Source organism: Panthera uncia (assembly GCF_023721935.1).
Source record: "Panthera uncia isolate 11264 chromosome A1 unlocalized genomic scaffold, Puncia_PCG_1.0 HiC_scaffold_17, whole genome shotgun sequence".
NCBI classification, from domain to species: domain Eukaryota; kingdom Metazoa; phylum Chordata; class Mammalia; order Carnivora; family Felidae; genus Panthera; species Panthera uncia.
Genome location: NW_026057577.1, coordinates 21527089 through 21545084, shown reverse-complemented (window position 1 = coordinate 21545084; position 17996 = coordinate 21527089). Strand labels below are relative to the sequence as shown.

Here is a 17996-nt window from a genome sequence, read left to right as displayed (position 1 = left end):
CTTTCACCCTCTAATCTAACAGCATCTTATTCCAAGTGCTTGGACGAAAACTACCAGCTTTTCCTGACTTTTAAAAATGAGCATTTAATGCATTACCTGAGACAGTCTAATCTGCAGGCGGGAGATACTGCATACCTTCTCAATGTTCTGAACATCTCATCTGCCACAAATAGAGCACAACAGTTGTTTTCCTATGAAATGCTGTTCCAGGGTATATTAGATCCCCTTAAAACAGCCATTTTGTGATCAAACAAGCTTGAGAGATGCTCTACACATTTCTCTCCTAGAAATCCACAGGGAGGGGCGCCTGGGTGGCTCCGTCGGTTGAGCGACCGACTTCGGCTCAGGTCATGATCTCACGGTTTGTGAGTTCAAGCCCCGCGTCGGCCTCTGTGCTGCCAGTTCAGTGCCTGAAGCCTGCTTCTGATGCTGTGTCTCCCTCTCTCTTTGACCCTCCCCCACTCATGCTCTGTGTCTCTCTGCCTCAGAAATAAACATTAAAAAGAAAATTTTTTTTAAAAGAAATCCACAGGGAACATTAAGAGTCTCAGAAAACCAACAGTTAAAATTCATGGCTTTAACCCAGTACTTTCCATACTTTCCATCTGTTCATGGACTACTTATTTAGCATCTAATGACAGCTCCTACAAAGTCTTCCACAGATGTCAATTTGGGAAATAATGTTTTACCAGCTATGAAAAAAGTTTAATTTTCTATTATGTTGCTCTATTGATTTCACAAGATTTCATTTTCTGGTAAGTTTACACTTTGTATAAAACACATTGCCATTTTTAAGGCTGCAAATCACAATGGTTTTCCTGCTTTAACAAAGACACACACCTGTTATGCATAAACTTGTGATACCATGAGGATGCTGGAGTTCCAAGTCCTTCAACTAACTGAGCGATCACAGAAATTAAATACGTGGCTTGTGGAACCCAAGTTACACATTTAGGGTATGTTACAGAAAATGAAAATGAAGGCTGTTATTGACAATAAGGAATGTGTCAGAGTTGTAAAAAAGTTCTGCACTCAACAAGGGCTGCCATGAAACGTACTTTTTATCTAGAAAATAGTTTACATGGTGAGTCAACCTTTTTATCCTACGTCTCCATCATTAGAAGAAGAAAACAGCATATGCCATAAATAAATGGGTTATCTAGCTATAAATTGTACATCTATTATTTCCTAATATGCAAGCATATAAGGAAATGGAAGTACCAACGCATATAAAACTTGAAATCTAAAAAGGCAAAGAGCAATATGAAATAAAAATTCTGAAACATTTTTAATATATCACTTCTAAAAAGGGTGTACCATTTACACAGGGTAATTTGATAAATACACCTAATTTTTTTTTTTTTTTTTAATGTTTATTTATTTTTGAGACAGAGAGAGACAGAGCATGAACAGGGGAGGGGCAGAGAGGGAGGGAGACACAGAATTGGAAACAGGCTCCAGGCTCTGAGCTGTCAGCACAGAGCCCGACGCGGGGCGAGGGGCAGAGAGAGAGGGAGACACAGAATTGGAAACAGGCTCCAGGCTCTGAGCTGTCAGCACAGAGCCTGACGCGGGGCTCGAACTCACGGACCATGAGATCATGACCTGAGCTGAAGTCAGACGCTTAACCGACCAAGCCACCCAGGCGCCCCACTTTTTTAAAACCTTAATCTAACATTTTGTGACATACTGAGTTCAAAGACCTATTTCTAAGCACTGCATACTTTGCCACCTGGCGTTAATGGCTATCACGAACCAAATACAAAGATCAAGAAAGCGGTTTGTATTGTAAAATATTTTGCCCCAGAGACAATGTTATGGTATGCCCTAATAAACATCTTGTGAAACAGCTGAAAATATTTTCAAAACATCTGGGCTTTTTATCATGAATCTTTCTTCCTATTTGATAGGATGATCCACAGATCCCATCTGTACTAGAGTTTCTTAAGTTACTAAAACCTAAAAGCATTGAGTCTCATAGGAGAGAACAAATACACTTTTTTTTCTAACTTTTTCTCCATGTGGCACCTATCTCTTGACTCTAGCTGAGTACTTTTCGATTAAACTTCAGCTCAAAAGGCTTCTCAGCCTTTTTTTGATGAGCAGTGCCACCTTTAATGACGACGAGGAAAGTAATTTTAAGAATTCAGGAAGCTAAATTGTGTTAAAATCCATTTCTAATATTCTTGTGCCTTCTTGATACAAATGAAACTGTAATGATTTCTAGAATATTTCCGTAAAAATTTTTTTTGAATTTTGTTAGAATGGTCTTGCTTTCACTGTCACTAAAGAGTTGGCTTTTTCACATCAGTTTTACTGCTTTTTATAGTTAACTGATTAAGACTATATATTACGTTACGATATTTGCTGGGAGACAATTTATTTGATATTTTCCCCTGCAACCCGACCCCTTTCGTTTTCTGCCTTTTTCATGATGCCACGCAGACCACTGGCCTGAAGAAAAGCCCAGGATGTGAGTGCTGACTTGATTAGCTTTGTCACCTCAGGGCAGTCAATGAGCTTGTTTTTTCACGGAAAAACATTTGCCACCTCAGGGGGCTTGTTGTTACGGTAAAATAACTGCTTTCACAGTCTAACACAGTACCTGTTAAAATAGCAAGAGCTTCAAAGATACTAATTGCTTTCCTTCCCTCATTCAAAACATGAGCTTGCGAAGAATATATATGATGCATTAATTATGTCAAACTTGATTATTATGAATATGTGAAATCAGTATCTATGACAGGGTCCAATTTCTAAATCCTCTGGCAGTTACAAACACAAAGAACAATTCAGCTGATTTAATACTTGATTCAATTTTCTATTTCCAGAGAAGCAAAGTGGCTAAGTGTAAAAACAAATTGAACATGGGTTCAATCTAGCTCCACCAAATTGTATATGACCTACGATAATAATCTCTCCTAACCGAGATTCTTCATCTCCAACTTGAAGAAAATACTTACCCTGCAGAGGTCTTATGACAAGTACTGCCTGGCAGAGCAACCACTTAATAAAGGATACTTATTACAATTAGGTCCTGTCCTTTGACATTTACTAGCCAACCACCAAATATCAAGACTCCTGAAAGCTACTAACTTTTTCTTGCTACTCAAAATCTCTGTTCAAGTACCTGGGGCATGGCTCTGGCTTTTAAGTTGTTATCTTTAATAGAATTACTAATAATTGGTCACTGATCCTGCTAACGATTATGCTTGTTCACATTATTAGAACATGTACCTTCAAAATTAAACAGCATAGAACATGTATGTCTATGTCACCTGTCTGGAGAATTCTTGGTAATGGGGATTCAAAGGTGGTTAAAATAACTTCCCCAACAGACCTGGTAATCAGACATTATTAGTAAATAGATCAACTCCCTCTAAAAATATTCCCAGGGTAAGCACAATCACTTAATTAAAATAGATGAAGTGGAGAATTATCAAAACCAAATATAAACAAAGCATCATTTCAAACGTCAACAGTGAATAAAATACAATTCACACAAAACAATACCAACCACATTTACAATTAAAATACACTAACTGCAATTAAACTATACTATACCAATTCATATGGGTTTTACTCCTCCCAAAGCTGATTCTGTGGAGTTTTCAAAATGTATCTGTGACTAAGAAAAAGTTAAGATTGCCAACGCTAAGACTTATAATCAAGAACATAAGATCTCCAATGATTACAAGACTATGGGTCACAGTGAGTGGCTGACAAAGGCATATACTTTAAAACCATACAGCAGACGCAGCTCTATCTTAAGTACATACTGATATACGGAGCCATGCCAGGGTCCAACGTTGTAATCATACTTTCTACCGAATGTTTTGTTTTGTCAAGCACAGATTTCACCATGGGATTTCCGGCCACACCCTGCACAAGACAAATTAATATATAAATGCCCATTCTAAGTACAGAACACCTGACGGTGGAAGAAAACTTTTTTGAAGTTTCTGAAACATGGTAGACCTGTGATTTTGTAAAATGTAAGAAAAACATGGTTATAGCAATGTCAAATTGCCGTTAAGATTTCAAAATGCTTACCCTCACTTTCTCTTCTTATCGCAGACCCACAGCAGTCTACAGACCACACTGGCCTGTATATCCACATGTGTATGTATTCATTCATTTTGTGGATGTATATATTCATACGTATTCATTTTAGACACACACACACACACACACACACACACACGATCATTTCTCTGTATGTACATATTCTTATTGCATTTCATTTCCACTTATTTATATGAAAGACTATGCAAAACTTATCCATTAAGGTCCCAAATTTTACTGTAATGAGATGTCTCCATAAACTCATACTTGATTCCCTAACCAAAAAATAAAAATAGTAATGTTTCTCACCCTTATTCCCCACAAGTTACCTATTAATATGTATTACTCTGCTATGTTCTACTAACGTTTCTTTTTTCCTGCTTCTTGTTTGTTGCGTTCATCCCCAAATTCTCTCTTTTAACCCAGACCCATTCCTCTGAATTCTTACAACCACACTATTAAGCAGAAGGAACTAGGTCTGAGTATTCCCTTCTTATGCTATACCTCTCCCGTGGTAAGAGACTTCTAGGGAGAAGTGCCTTCTGAGATGGCATCTGACTAGCAGGCTTTTCCAATCTACCACTGAACTAACTGGAATCAGAAAAAAGTTGAGTTCATAACACATGCTATTAACAAAGGAAACTAGTAGTAATCCCTATATAAGGAAAAACCTTTAAAAAGTACAGAAGGATTTAAAAAAAAAAAAAAAGGAAGCTTAGAAAAATACCATCCCTGTGTAACATAAAGCTCAAATGTAGTAAATAAGTTAGCTACTTACCAATTTAAAAATATGTTTAATATATAATTAAATTGTAGCCAAACTCTCCACAGAATACTGGGAGAAACTCTGTCAGAGTGATTCCAAAATTCATTAAGAGAAATAAATGCAGAAGACTAGTAAAAAAAAATTCTTAAGAGAAACGTGCAAACTTATAAAATTAAATACTGATATATCACTGCAAAAGCAGGCACTTGGAAATGACCTTTCTATCTTACTCATCAATGAATATTCCTAATCTCCAAGAGCACAGAATCAACTTTCAATAAATAATAGTATAATAATAAACAGAGTCAATAATAATCGAAATAGCGAGGTACTATTGCAGGGGCAGGCCAAACAGTGGAAGAGAAACAAGTCCAAAAAATGACATTAACACACAGTTGCGTAATTAAAATAAAGATGACATATCAAAACACTGGGATACGATGTTGCCAGAGTCGAGTAAGTGGTCAGAAAAAAATTAAGTTTGACTTCTACTTCATGTAATAAAGTATCAGCAACAATAAACTGGTGGGTATAAAAAAAATGAAACCATAAAAGAATTAGAAGAAATCACAGAAAAACATTCATGATATAATGTGGTGGTAAAAGGTCATTTTTAACATTAAAAAAATAAAAAAAACATAACACTGATATGAAGAACTTCTGCAAATTTAGATTTTGTGTCAAAAAAGGGTAATATAATTTAAATGTATATAAAAATAGAGAAAACTGCAACATATGATGGCATATAATAAAACATTCTTACTACATTAGGAGCTCTTATGAATTTTTGTTCAGAGACGAAAAATCACACCAATTCAAAAATGGGCAAAGAAAAGGACTAGAGACTTAAGAAAAAAAAAACGATGGCAAAAAAAAAATCACATGAAAAAAATGTTCAAATCTGGTAACGAAGAAATGCAAATTAAAACAAGGTATGTTTTTTGTTTATCAAATCAGAAAAAGTTGTATTTCAAATTCATAATCAGTGCTGACAAACGAAAAATGCTGGGACAGTCAGACATTCACTCTGTTCACTCTGACATTCATCAGAAATTAACCTCAACAAAACAGAGATGAGCACTAAGATCTGCCTACAAGCACGCTCATCACAGCTGTATTATAAGAATTACAATTGAGAATACTAAAGTCCATTAGCAAAATATGGGAAATAGGGGCGCCTGGGTGGCTCGGTCGGTTAAGCGTCCGACTTTGGCTCAGGTCATGATCTCGCGGTCCGTGAATTCGAGCCCCGTGTCGGGCTCTGTGCTGACAGCTCAGAGCCCGGAGCCCGTTTCAGATTCTGTGTCTCCCTCTCTCTCTGACCCTCCCCTGTTCATGCTCTGTCTCTGTCTCAAAAATAAATAAATGTTAAAAAAAAAATTTTTTTTAATAAAAATATGGGAAATAAATGCCACGGCATGAAGGGCAAAGCAGCCATAAAGAAAATTTCTGAAGAATATTTATGGCTTGGAAGATGTTCCTGATATGTGCTACATAAGGACAAACGAGACACAAAATAGTGTCCACGTGTCACTACCCCATTTTGACTTTAATTTTAGAAAAGATCTACGCAGATAAGCACATAAAAAGGATTGAGAGAAACTATAAACAATTGGTCACAAGACTAAAAAGAATTTTTACTTTTCCTTATATCATTTTGTTCTTTAAAAATTATTTTAACGGCCATCTAATAATTTTAGAATGAAAAAGCTCAGCCTAGTTTTTCAACTAAATGCCCCTTTACCTTAATAAAACCCCAGAGTCCGCCAGCAGATGCTTCATCCTGACCTCTACCAACTCTGGGATCTTCTTGTTCCTCTGGAAAAGTAATGGCTGATGTGGTTCCAGGTCCCTGTGCCAGAGATGACAAACTGGCTTGCTGAGTAATGGGAGTCGGCAAAATACCTAGTAAATGGCAAAAATTTCTAATATGTGTAATTTATTTCATAAACTATTTCCTGTAAAAAGATGTATGAGATGAGTAGCTCAAAACAGCTTCAATAACGTGAATATATACTCAGGCATTTCTTTTTTTTTTTTTTTTAATTTTTATTTATTTTTGAGAGAGACAGAATGAACCAGGGAGGGGCAGAGACAGAAGGGGGGCAGGGGACAGAGGATGGGAAGCAGGTTCTGCAGTCAGCATGGAGACTCAGGTGGGGCTTGAACTCACAAACCACGAGATCATAACCTGAGCCAAAGTCCGACACTTAACGAATTGAGCCACCAAGGCACCCCTATACTCAGGCATTTCAGGACTGAGTTATATACTCCAAGAATCACCTAAATCTTTATAAAATACAAATGGAACAAGATTCCAAAGAACAAATTTCTTTCCCTTTCTGTAGACATTTTTATGAAGTGTCCCGAAAATGGACCAAATGTATATCAAAAAGTACTTCCTATTGGCCCTATTTAGCACTTGGATGTGGGCAGCTATAATTCCAGTCCCTTTAATGCATAAAATTAATTGATGTGAGCACCCAAGCCTATCATATAAAAGAGTAGGACAATGAGTACATATTCCATGTGCTCTACTTGAACTCAAAACAGAAAATTCACACATTCATGGACATAAGTATCATACTGTACTAAAAATTCTGTTTGTAAAGGTAGATAAGCAGAAACCTTGGTAATAAAAATCACAAAAAAGAAGCTTCTTTTTGTAAAAGGAGAAGCAACAGGCAGAAGATGACAAGGCTGAAGTTTGGATACTGGCTTTCAAAAACCATTCGGGGAAGACAAAAAAGTAGGTATAACCAACTTAGAAAAGGAAAATGGCCCAACACCACAAACTTCAGGTATACATGAGCTTTTATTTGGTTCTCAATTTTTACCTGGCTAAATAAAACTATTTCCTGAACCATTCTGCCCATATAACCTTTCAAGTAAAGCTTTAAGAAACTCTCGAATTTCACCCTGGTATTTCTCTGTAAGAGAAACTGCACTTCATATACTAAACATGTACATTTTACAACATATTAACTTTAGCATTTACTAAGTTAACAACAGCTTTATTTCGATAGTTTAAATGTCATTGGGGCACCTGGGTGGCTCAGTTAGTTGGGCATCCGACTTCAGCTCAGGTCATGATCTCACGGTTCGTGGGTTAGAGCCCCGCGTCCAGCTCTGTGCTGGTGGCTAGGAGCCTGGAGCCTGCTTCAGATTCTGTGTCTCCCTCTCACTCTGTCCCTCCCTGCTCATGCTCTGTGTCTCTCTCAAAGATAAATAAACATTAAAAAAAATTTTTTAAAGAAAAAAAAAGTCAAAACATGAGAACATTCCAGAGCTTAAAGAAAGGAGCTAAAAATAATGCAGCAAGAAACAACAAAGTTAAAAAAAAAAAGTAATACAGAGACAGTGCTGAGGAGAAAGTGAAATGGTACAACTGCTTTGGAAAAGTCTAGCATCTTCTCAAAGCCAGCAATCCCGTGCCTGGGTATATACCCAAGAGACATGAAAACATGTCCTCATGAAAACCTGTACACCAATGTTCATAAAAGCAGTATGCGTAACACCAAAAAGTAGAAACAAAACAAAGTTCATCAACTGATGAAATAAAATGTGGAAGGAATATCCATACGACAAACAACAGAGTACAGAAACATGCTACATATGCTAAGTGAAAGAATCCTGTCACAAAAGCCACACACTGCATGATTCTATTTATATGAAATGTCCAAAATAGGCAAATTCGTAGAGACAGAAGGCAGATGAATGCTTCCTTCGGGCTGTGAACGTTGGGAGCAAGTCAGGAGTGACTGCTAATAGCAATGGGGCTTCTTTTCAGGGGGGGAGGGGGCGGTGTGATTAAAAGGTTCTAAAACTGATGATGGCGATGGTTGCAGGACTCAGTAAAAACTCTGACAACCACTGAATTGTATATTTTAAAGGGGTGAATTATATGGTATGTAAGTTATTTCTCAATAGAACAGTTATTAAAACACAACAACCACACACTTAAACATTACCTACAGCCATTTAATTCAAAGTATCAGTAAGAGAGGATTACCTGTGACGGGAGGTGCAGAGAACGACGGCATCAGGGGTGTCTGGGGAGCTCTTCCCGCATGTCCCCTTGTAATGTCATAAGCCGCCCCAACAGAAAACCCCGATGTGGGAGGACCAGAAGAGGGTGCAGATAAGAGCGTGTTTGGGGCAGAAGATGGAGGAGGGAAGTGGGACAGAGGAGGGCTAGTGAAGGCGGCAGCAGGTGCTGGCGAACCCGGAGGTGGCACGGAGGCAGCAAGCGCTGGGACAGAAGGGACGGGTGAAGGCGGCACCAAGGGTGCAGAGGGCCTCACGGGAGGGACGGGCGGCTGGGGGGTGGCATACACGTGCGGCGGCAAGGGTTGTATGGAGGACACATTTGGAGAAGAAAAAGAACCGGTTGCAGCTAAAAAAACAGGTGGGGAGGGGAAAAAAAACAGAAGACTGAAAATGCTTTCGCTTGATTTTCAAAGTATCTTATCACATTTTTCTTGCAAAATCTAACACATTAACAAGCCATAACTGAGTATTTAAAATGTACAATTTGAATTACACAACAAATATGACTGAGTGCAAATGACTTTCAGCTCCCTTACGTAAAAGAGGCAGCCGCATATAATTAAGTTACAGTCCCATTCATAAGCAGATCTTTGTGTTTTCATTCATTTTGGATGTATTTTTAATAAAATAGAGCTGTTTTTCACCACTGCTAACTTCAGCATAAAAACCTACATACTGGCTCAAAAATTTTGGCCAGAAAGTTAATCATCAAACCCACAGAACATGAGACAAAACCAATACGTGCTTCTTAGGATATTTTTATCATAAGAAGATGATTTAATATAGTCAGTATAAATACAAAGAACAAAACTTGACCCAAAGCAAAACATAACGTTTTCTACCTGCGGGCTTAAATAAGAAAGTCTCCTTCCTTTCATCCTGGCAAAGATCACAAGAGTTGTAAACATGTAGTCTTCTAATTGACTCTGAGAAAAGTTAAGTGTCTTCACCGCCCTCCAGACACACTAGACACTCGACAGCTTCATGTACCTGAAGGAAGGGGGGTTGAAGACACAGCAGCCGCAACTGGTCCTGCAGGATGTGGAGGAGGAGTCCCAGGCGGGGTGGTCTCTATTCCGCTCTCTTCCATCATTTTTCTTCAGTTATGGTTTACTGTAAAGATATAAAATTGTAGTAAATATTACACGGTAATCAAGTGTACTTCTAGAGAATAATTTTAGAAAATAATCATCAAGAGACAGAGATCTGTCTTTGCTATTTATAATGCCATTTATTTCTACATAAAGGATCTGTCAAAATTCCCAGGAAAACAGTCTGTGCTTATGTTTAACACTCACATAATATGGGACATTTTCATATACTATACTTTGTAATTAGGAAATAATTTGATGTTAACTACCCAAAAACTTCAAACAGTAAATTACTAATTTTCTATCACATGAATGTATGTAAGTCTTATATCTAGATTCCAGTCACTGTTACATTTAAATTAAAAATGAATTTTTTAAGCATTAAGTATTACTCAGTATTTTTTGAGGGGGAGGGGACAGAATCTTAAGCAGGCTCACACCTAGCCTGGAGCCTGACACAGGGCTCATTCCCACTACCCTGAGATCATGACCTGAGCTGAAATCGAGAGTTGGACACTTAACCGACTGAGCCACCCAGGTGCTCCTATTATTAAATATTCTTAACATTACTTCTCTCCCCATAATGTATTATGTGGGCTATTTCTGTTAACATGAAAATAAAACTGAAATGTGCTCCATTCCCAGTATCTCTAGTTCACATCTTAAGTCATCTTTAGTAACTGTGAAATGATATGTTTCACGTACTGGAAACATTAACTTCAGCAAAAATGTTATACAGTAACTAAAGAGCAGGTCTGGGGCACCTGGGTGGCTCAGGCAGTTAGGCTGTCCGGCTTCGGCTCAGGTCATGATCTCATGGCTTGTGAGTTTGAGCCCCGCGTCGGGTTCTGTGCTGACATCTCAGAGCCTGGAGCCTCTTCAGGTTCTGTGTCTTTCTCTCTCTCTCTGCCCCTCCCCTGCTCACACTCTGTCTCTCTCTGTCTCTCAAAAATAAATAAACATTTTTTTTTTTTTTAAAAAGCAGGTCCTAAGATAATAATGAAGTACAAAATATGGGAAAACTTCCTTAAAAATGACAAATTTCCAAGCTTGTCTCAAATATAAAATCAAAACTTCCAAATAAAACTTCAGAATTTGCTTTTGATGTTTCTATTCATTTAACAAATACTCAGTGAAAGTCAACTGTTTGCCAAGCACTGTACTGGTGCCTGTGGACATACAATGTATGCAGAAACAAACAGGATACATACAGTCCAGTAGGAGAGACAATAAAATAATACCACCCATGTGCAATGAACTGAATTATGTGCTCCATGGGTAAAAACACAGTCTTGAGAGGAATATGATTCTGAGTTGAAAGGGAGGAAAGACAATCACATATAAGCAGAGATCTGAAAGATATATAGAATTAAGCAAGGGAAAAGAACTAAGGAGAGCAGATTCCAGACAAAGTGAAAATACAGGAGGTAAACAAGCCCTGTAAGGGAGGGGGACAAGACAAGTTCAAGAAAATCCATGTGCACCGAACAGAAAAGAAGAATGAAGACTGGAGACACAGGCAACAGCCCACACCGGGGTGAACCTTATACACCAGGTCAAGGAGTTGGGGTTTTTAAGAACAGAAAATCATCGTACAGCATTCAAGCTGGAGATGAAATCTCTGTCTTCTGTTTTAACTTTTTAAAAGAAGTTTTAGAGGCACCTGGGTGGCTCCAGAGGTTAATCGGCAACTTCGGCTCAGGTCATGACCACAAGGCTTGTGGGTTCGAGCCCCACACTGGGCTCTGTGGTCACAGCTCAGAGCCTGGATCTGCTTTGAATTCTGTGTCTCCCTCTCTCTCTCTCAAAAATAAATAAGCCTTAAAAAATTTTTTTTAATTAGATTCAAAGAAAGATGCAAAATAGACCAGAGTTCTTAGACTACCCTACACTCAGCTTCTCCAGCAACAGCATCCTAACTGTGGTACAGTGATTAAACCCAGAAAATTAACATTGGTTCAATACTAGTAACTATAGATTTTATTTGCATTTTCACCTGTGTGTATGTTTGTGTGTGTAGTTCTATGAAGTTTCATCATCTGCAAAGACTCATGTAACCAACACCACAATCAGGTTACAGAACTGTTCTATTACCCTAAAGAAACTCCCTCAGAGTGTTCCTTTGTCGCATCCACCCACTAACCATAAGCCGTGGCAACCGACTGTTCTCTATCATTTTCTCATTTCATGAAATGTTACCTAAATAGAATCATACAGCATACATTTTGAGATCAGCCCTTTTTTTTTTTTTTACTCAGCATAATGCTCTGGAGATCTATCCAAGTTGTTGGCTCTATCACTAGGTAGGTTTTTTTAACTGCTGAACAGTATTCCATTTTATAGATGTGCCACAGTTTAGCTACTGGTCTGCTGAAGGATGTATTTAAAGCTAATTCCAGCTTTTGCCGATTCATATTTGTGTCCTAAGTATGAAAACATTCCTTTGACCACAGTATGCAGACAGGGACAGGGGACAGTCAGAGTAAATGCAGAGAGACTATTAAGAAGGATAGAAGTGGTTCATATAAAACTGGTAACACTCTAGACAAGTGGCTCTCACGTGCAGGAGGAAAAGAGGATAATCCTGCCTCTCACAGTCATTTGCCAACGTCTGAAGACCTTTGTGGTTGTCAGAACTAGAGGGACTACTATCATCTAGTAGGTCAAGGCTAGAGATACCACTAAAGATCCTACAATGCACAAGACAGCCCTCACAAGAAAGAATTATCCAGCCCCAAATTGCAAAAGTGCCAAAGGTGAGAAGCTCTGGCCTAGACACATGTGATGATACGGGAGATGGAAGAGAATGGGTCGACTGAAGAACTGGATATGGGGCAGTGGCAGGAAGAGGCATGACTTGCACAACTGCACAGATGTCTACACCATTCACGAAGACAGGGATACAGGAAGAGGTCAAGGTATTTGTATGACGTCTTCTTTCTTGGGAAGGGGGCATTGTGCAGTCTTTAATACTGGACACGTCGAGTTTCAGCTCCTTGAAACACCCAAATAGAGACATGTGACTTGCTCTGCGGTTTCAAAGTAAGTGGGGGTGGGGATGTCTTCAGTTTACTGATAGCCTCTAAAGTCATGTTCTGGAATGAGGTTACCTAAGAGAATACCATGAAAAGAGAAGATGACCCCGTCAATCCTTGAAAAATAGTCTGGCAGAAAGAAGATGAGCTTACTGAGAAGAGGGAGACGACCAAAAAGAAGAAAACCAGGAGACCATAGTGTCCAAAAGCTAAAGAAGAGTTTCAAGGTGGGAACAGGCAGCAATATCAAATGCTGCGGAAATGCCAAATACGATGACTGATGTCTGAAAAATTCAATGGCTTGCCCAAACTAAGATATGAACACAGTGACAGCGATTTCCATGCAGAGTGGGGCTAGAAGGCAATTTCAACCACAATGAGTAGAAGGTGAGGCAGAAATACACACTTTCAAAAAGTATGGTTGTGAACCTACAGGAAACATCTATGTCATTAAGAAGGAACGGGGATCAGGGAGGCAAAATCCTTTCATTCAGTACCTATACACCTAAGGACAATAAACTCGAACACAAATGGCCTTCTGGGGACTTTATGACTCCCTGCGAAAGCTACCTCTTTTCATCTCCCCATTTTCTGTTGGTCATTCAGTCTCCTCCTACAGGTGCTGCCAAATGCTTACACTGGCTGGTGGAAGTCAGGTTTAAAGATAATCTTGATCCATAAAACTAACGAATGTGTTGGCAAAATGACCTATGCAATGAAAACAATCTATAACCTGCAACAAAAGGTCAATTTTTTTCAGTCTTTAAAAGATACCCTATTTAAGAAACAGCTTAATGACAATACTGGATAAATGCTGTGTGCATAAACATGAACCCTTCTAAAGAAAAGCTATCGTGACAACAGTGAAATGTCAAAGTTGATAAAGGTTTTAGTGCAGAAGTCTCAGCGTAAGAAGTATTATTAATGTATTAACATTAAAGAAAGTGATGAAAATGGCTTAGAAAAATTGAGCCCTCAGGCTTTGGCCAGACCCTCCTCTTCCAATTTGCTTCCCATCAGAGTTTTCTGTTAAAAAGTGAATGCCTACTTATTAGAATACAATAAAAGAAATGGAATAATGCAGCTTTGATGATAAAAGCATTAAAAGCCATTACTGATGTTTTACTAGCGCAAAAGACGGTCTCCACTAACAGACAAAACAGTGCCAAAGCAGGATGTGAGTTTTGCCTTTGCATTCTCAGTTGTGAGGCCAAAATAAACTTCCATAAACGTTAAGTGAATGAAATAATGGCCGTACAGGAGAAAGGCTGGAATGCCAAAATGTGTCACTTTCGCGGGAATGTACACGGTGCCTCTCAAAGTACCTACTTTGAAATGCAGAAATGGATATATCACTCGGCCAATCTAGAAGAGGAGCTTTCCTGCAAACTTGCCTAAAGACTTGGCTCCAGGGAGAAACAAAGAGACAGCAGAAGGCAAACACCCTCTGGAAAGGGGCTCGGCCCGACTGGAGAAACCTAGGGAAAACAAGCTACTTCCCAAGGGCGGGCCCGGGGTGTGCACCCCAGAGCCGAGAGAAGGCCGAAGCTGCCGAAATCCTGTTCCTGGAGGCAGCGGCCTCCCCGCAGGCTCTGCCACGTCTCCAGGCTGGGCTGGGCCGGCCTAAGGTCAGCGGGCGCCTGCCGCCGGTCCCGCTCCCACATTCAGCGCTCTGGAAGGCGGAGCCAAACGGCCAGGGGCGCCAGTCCGGGTCGGCGCCCCGGAGCGCAGGGCCGGCACAAGACCCACAACCCGCACTCACAGGGCTGAGCGCGGCAGGGACTGCTGGCCTGGCGAAGCACGCTCGCACAGTTTACGCCCGGACTCCACGACAGCAGGGCTCCGACGCGACCCTAACCATCTCCGGGCGCCGGCCGGCCCGCCCACCCGGCAGGGACTGCGCCCGTAGGCGCCCGCATCCCATCCCGCCGCCCGCAAGCACCCGCGTCGCTACCAGGCTGACGCTCACCTGGGGGGGCCCGACAGAGCGTCTGCGTGGCAGTTGAAAAGCGCGGGACGTGGAGTTCGGGGTGCTAAGAGTAAAGCTCGGAGAAGACCACGAAGACGCCGGCAGGAGCTCAGCGCCGCGCGTCCCCGCCTCCAAGATGGCCACCGGAGGCGCACGCCCCTGCGGCTGCCACGTCGACCGCGCGTCGCCCCGCCCCGCGCGTCGCCCCGCCCCGTCCGCTGGGAGCGGGGTCTCTCCTCGCCCCGCCCCCCGCCCGCCCAGCCCGAGGACGCTAGTCAAACCAGTCTGAGTACCTCCGACCTAAGGTGCTGCTGCCGGCGGGGTCTCGGCGCATTCCCCCCAGAAACGTTCTTCCGTAGCACGGTCATGCTTTCCACTCCACATCCCCGCACCCGAGAACTGCAACCCCGTAACCAGGTGTAGCTCCCTTTATCCTGTGCCGTGGCTGCCCACGGGATGGAGATGAGCCAGCCAAGGTCGTCTAGTCCAGCCCCCACCTGCAAGCAGGACCCCGCTTCACAAATGGGGGACTTGCATATTTACAAAGATTTCCAGATAACAGCAGTGGCTTGCATCCTGAGAAAGAGACAGCGGGCGGGTAAAAGGTAGCAGCTACTGTTACATTTTCCTCAACCACAGTACGTGTACATTATTTTTTCTTTTTAATTGAAAAACCAAACACAAAGATTATCAACCTTCTTAACCTTATGTGCCTCACTTAAAACAATACTTGAAACAGTTTTGACTCCATAATGTACATTAAATAAATAAGCGAATGGCGTGCAATGGAGGAAAATAAGGGATTTGAAATCACAAGTCTGGGTTTGAGGCTGAGACTATCCTAATGCCAGTGGTGCAGCTATGTCCTTGTACAGGTCGCTCAGCCTCTTCCCGTCTCCCTATTTCCATCTGTAAGCTGAGAATAGTATCATAGCTGAGAATAGTATCATCTGTCATCTCTAAGTCAGGCAGGTAACAGTCCAAATGAGATGTATGAAACCACTTCTTAAACTGTGTCGTGTTGAACACATGAATATTTGTTTTTGCTGTTTCCAGATTCCTTTAGGAACCTAGAGATTTCACATTAATAGATCTCTTGGACTTGACAGTCATGAGCACTCTAAAATGCCTCACTAAAAAGTTAATGGTATTTAACTATGCCCAAACTTTAGATCATGCCTTGCCACTACAATGGGTTGTTCCTTTTGGTGGTGACTCTTGTCCTACCCACAGAGAATGGGTGTAGGTAGGTATCCAGGTTACTTTTCCAAAAGTGCTGTTTGGGGTGGGGCTGAAAGTAGTTACCATCTCCAACCTGTTTGGCAGAAACCCTTAACAGCTATAAGGTTTGTTGGCTTCTTCATTCATTCAACAAATATTCATTACTGGCTGCAAGGTACTGCACATGAATGCTAGAAATATAGAATGAACAAGACAGACAACGTCCTGACACTTCATTTTCACAGCAGACAGAGGCTATGAACAGGAAAATACACTGTTTGTGATGAGCACTTTGAAGAAAATCAATAAAGCAGTAAGTTACAGACAGTAATTGGTCACTTTGGATAGGGTGAATGAGCAAGGCTTCTCTGAGGAGGTTTGAACAGAGACCTGTAAGGAAGCAGGCCTGTGGTTGTCTGGATGGAAGGAAGGGCACACAAAGGCTCCAAGAGAGGGTGCTTAGCACCTTTCCAGAACAACAAGGAAACTGGGACTGGGGGATAAGAAATGAGGTCAGAGAGATAGGAGGGCTAGATCATATCTAGGCTTGCAGGCCCTGTAAAGACTTTTGGGTTCTATTATGAGAGAAATGAGGAGTGGAAGGTTTTGAGCACAGGACTCAGAAGATTTGACTTCAGGGTGAAATCACTCTCTGATTGCTGTCATTGTAGGGACACAAGGACTAACACGGGGTTGCCAATAATAGCACATGAGTTGACCTGTATCTCTAATTGGGCAGGAAGAGGTGATACTTGGTCTAGGTATATTTTGAAGGTTGACTACCGATGGATTGAATGTGAGCTGTTACCAGTTTCCTAGGACTGCCCAACAAATCACCACAACTGGTTAGATAAACAACAAACGTTTTTTCTCTTCCAGTTCTAGAGGACAGAAGTCTAAACTCAAGGGTCAGCAGGGACTCTCCAAAGTCTCCTGGCGAGAATCCTTCCATGTGTGTCTAGCTTCTGCTGGATCCAGATGCTCCTTGACTTGTACCAGTGCAACGTCCATCTCTACTTACCTTTTTATGTCCTTCTCTCTAGTGTCTCTGTGTCTCAAACCTCCCTCTGCCTTTCCTTAAGCATACCTACCATTGCACTGAGGGCCCATCCTAAATCCAGAGTGATCTCATCTCTATATCCTTAGGGGTCTACACCCAATTCCCAAATAAGCTCCCATTCACAAGTTCCCAGTAGACATATCTTTTGGGGAGGCCACTATTCAGCTCACTACATGGGCCATGACAGACAGGAATCAACCGAGTAAGATTATGACCTTGAATTGCATTTAAAACATTTTATGTTTTACTTTCTGCTTTCCAATGAAACTTCAAAAGAATGTGTGGCAGGTAAGATTACTGTTCCAATATTAGAAGACTTTGAAAATTGTGTGTAGAACTGGAATTGAAACCCAGAATTCTTTACCCCGACTGCAGGCCTGCTTTTGGGTGGTAATAAAATGTGTTCCTAGATAGAGGGCAATGAGGGGCATTGACAGAAAATTGCTGCCTAATGACAAAGCAAAGATCTGCTTAGTTTGTTTAGTTATTACTAACAGATCTCACCAAGTTTTTTCCTTCTAGGAAGTCTCTCATAAATAAAGTCCAGAGGCGCCTGGGTGGCTCAGTAGGTTAAGCGTCGGACTTCAGCTCAGGTCATGATCTCACTGTTGGTGGGTTCCAGTCCCATGTCAAGCTCTGCACTGACAGCTCAGAGCCTGGAGCCTGCTTCGGATTCTGTGTCTCCCTCTCTCTCTGCCATTCCCCAACTCACACTCTGTCTCTGTCTCTTGAAAATAAA

The 17996-nt window shown here is 41.0% G+C and overlaps 1 protein-coding gene across 4 annotated transcripts in view; it reads right to left on the bottom strand.

Annotated features, from left to right (window-relative positions):
- PRRC1 (proline rich coiled-coil 1) overlaps window positions 1-15128 on the bottom strand; it is a 37102-nt gene extending 21974 nt beyond the window's left edge. The window contains exons 1-5 of one of the 4 annotated variants that reach the window (XM_049649117.1): window positions 14977-15128; window positions 9872-9994; window positions 8844-9227; window positions 6576-6736; window positions 3780-3882 (exon numbers count right to left, since the gene is read on the bottom strand). In XM_049649117.1, the coding sequence (XP_049505074.1) occupies window positions 3780-3882; window positions 6576-6736; window positions 8844-9227; window positions 9872-9974 (751 nt within the window). In that variant the 5' untranslated portion in view covers window positions 9975-9994; window positions 14977-15128. The other 3 variants (XM_049649114.1, XM_049649115.1, XM_049649116.1) reach the window with 3 other exon arrangements.
- Window positions 15129-17996: the final 2868 nt, after the last annotated feature.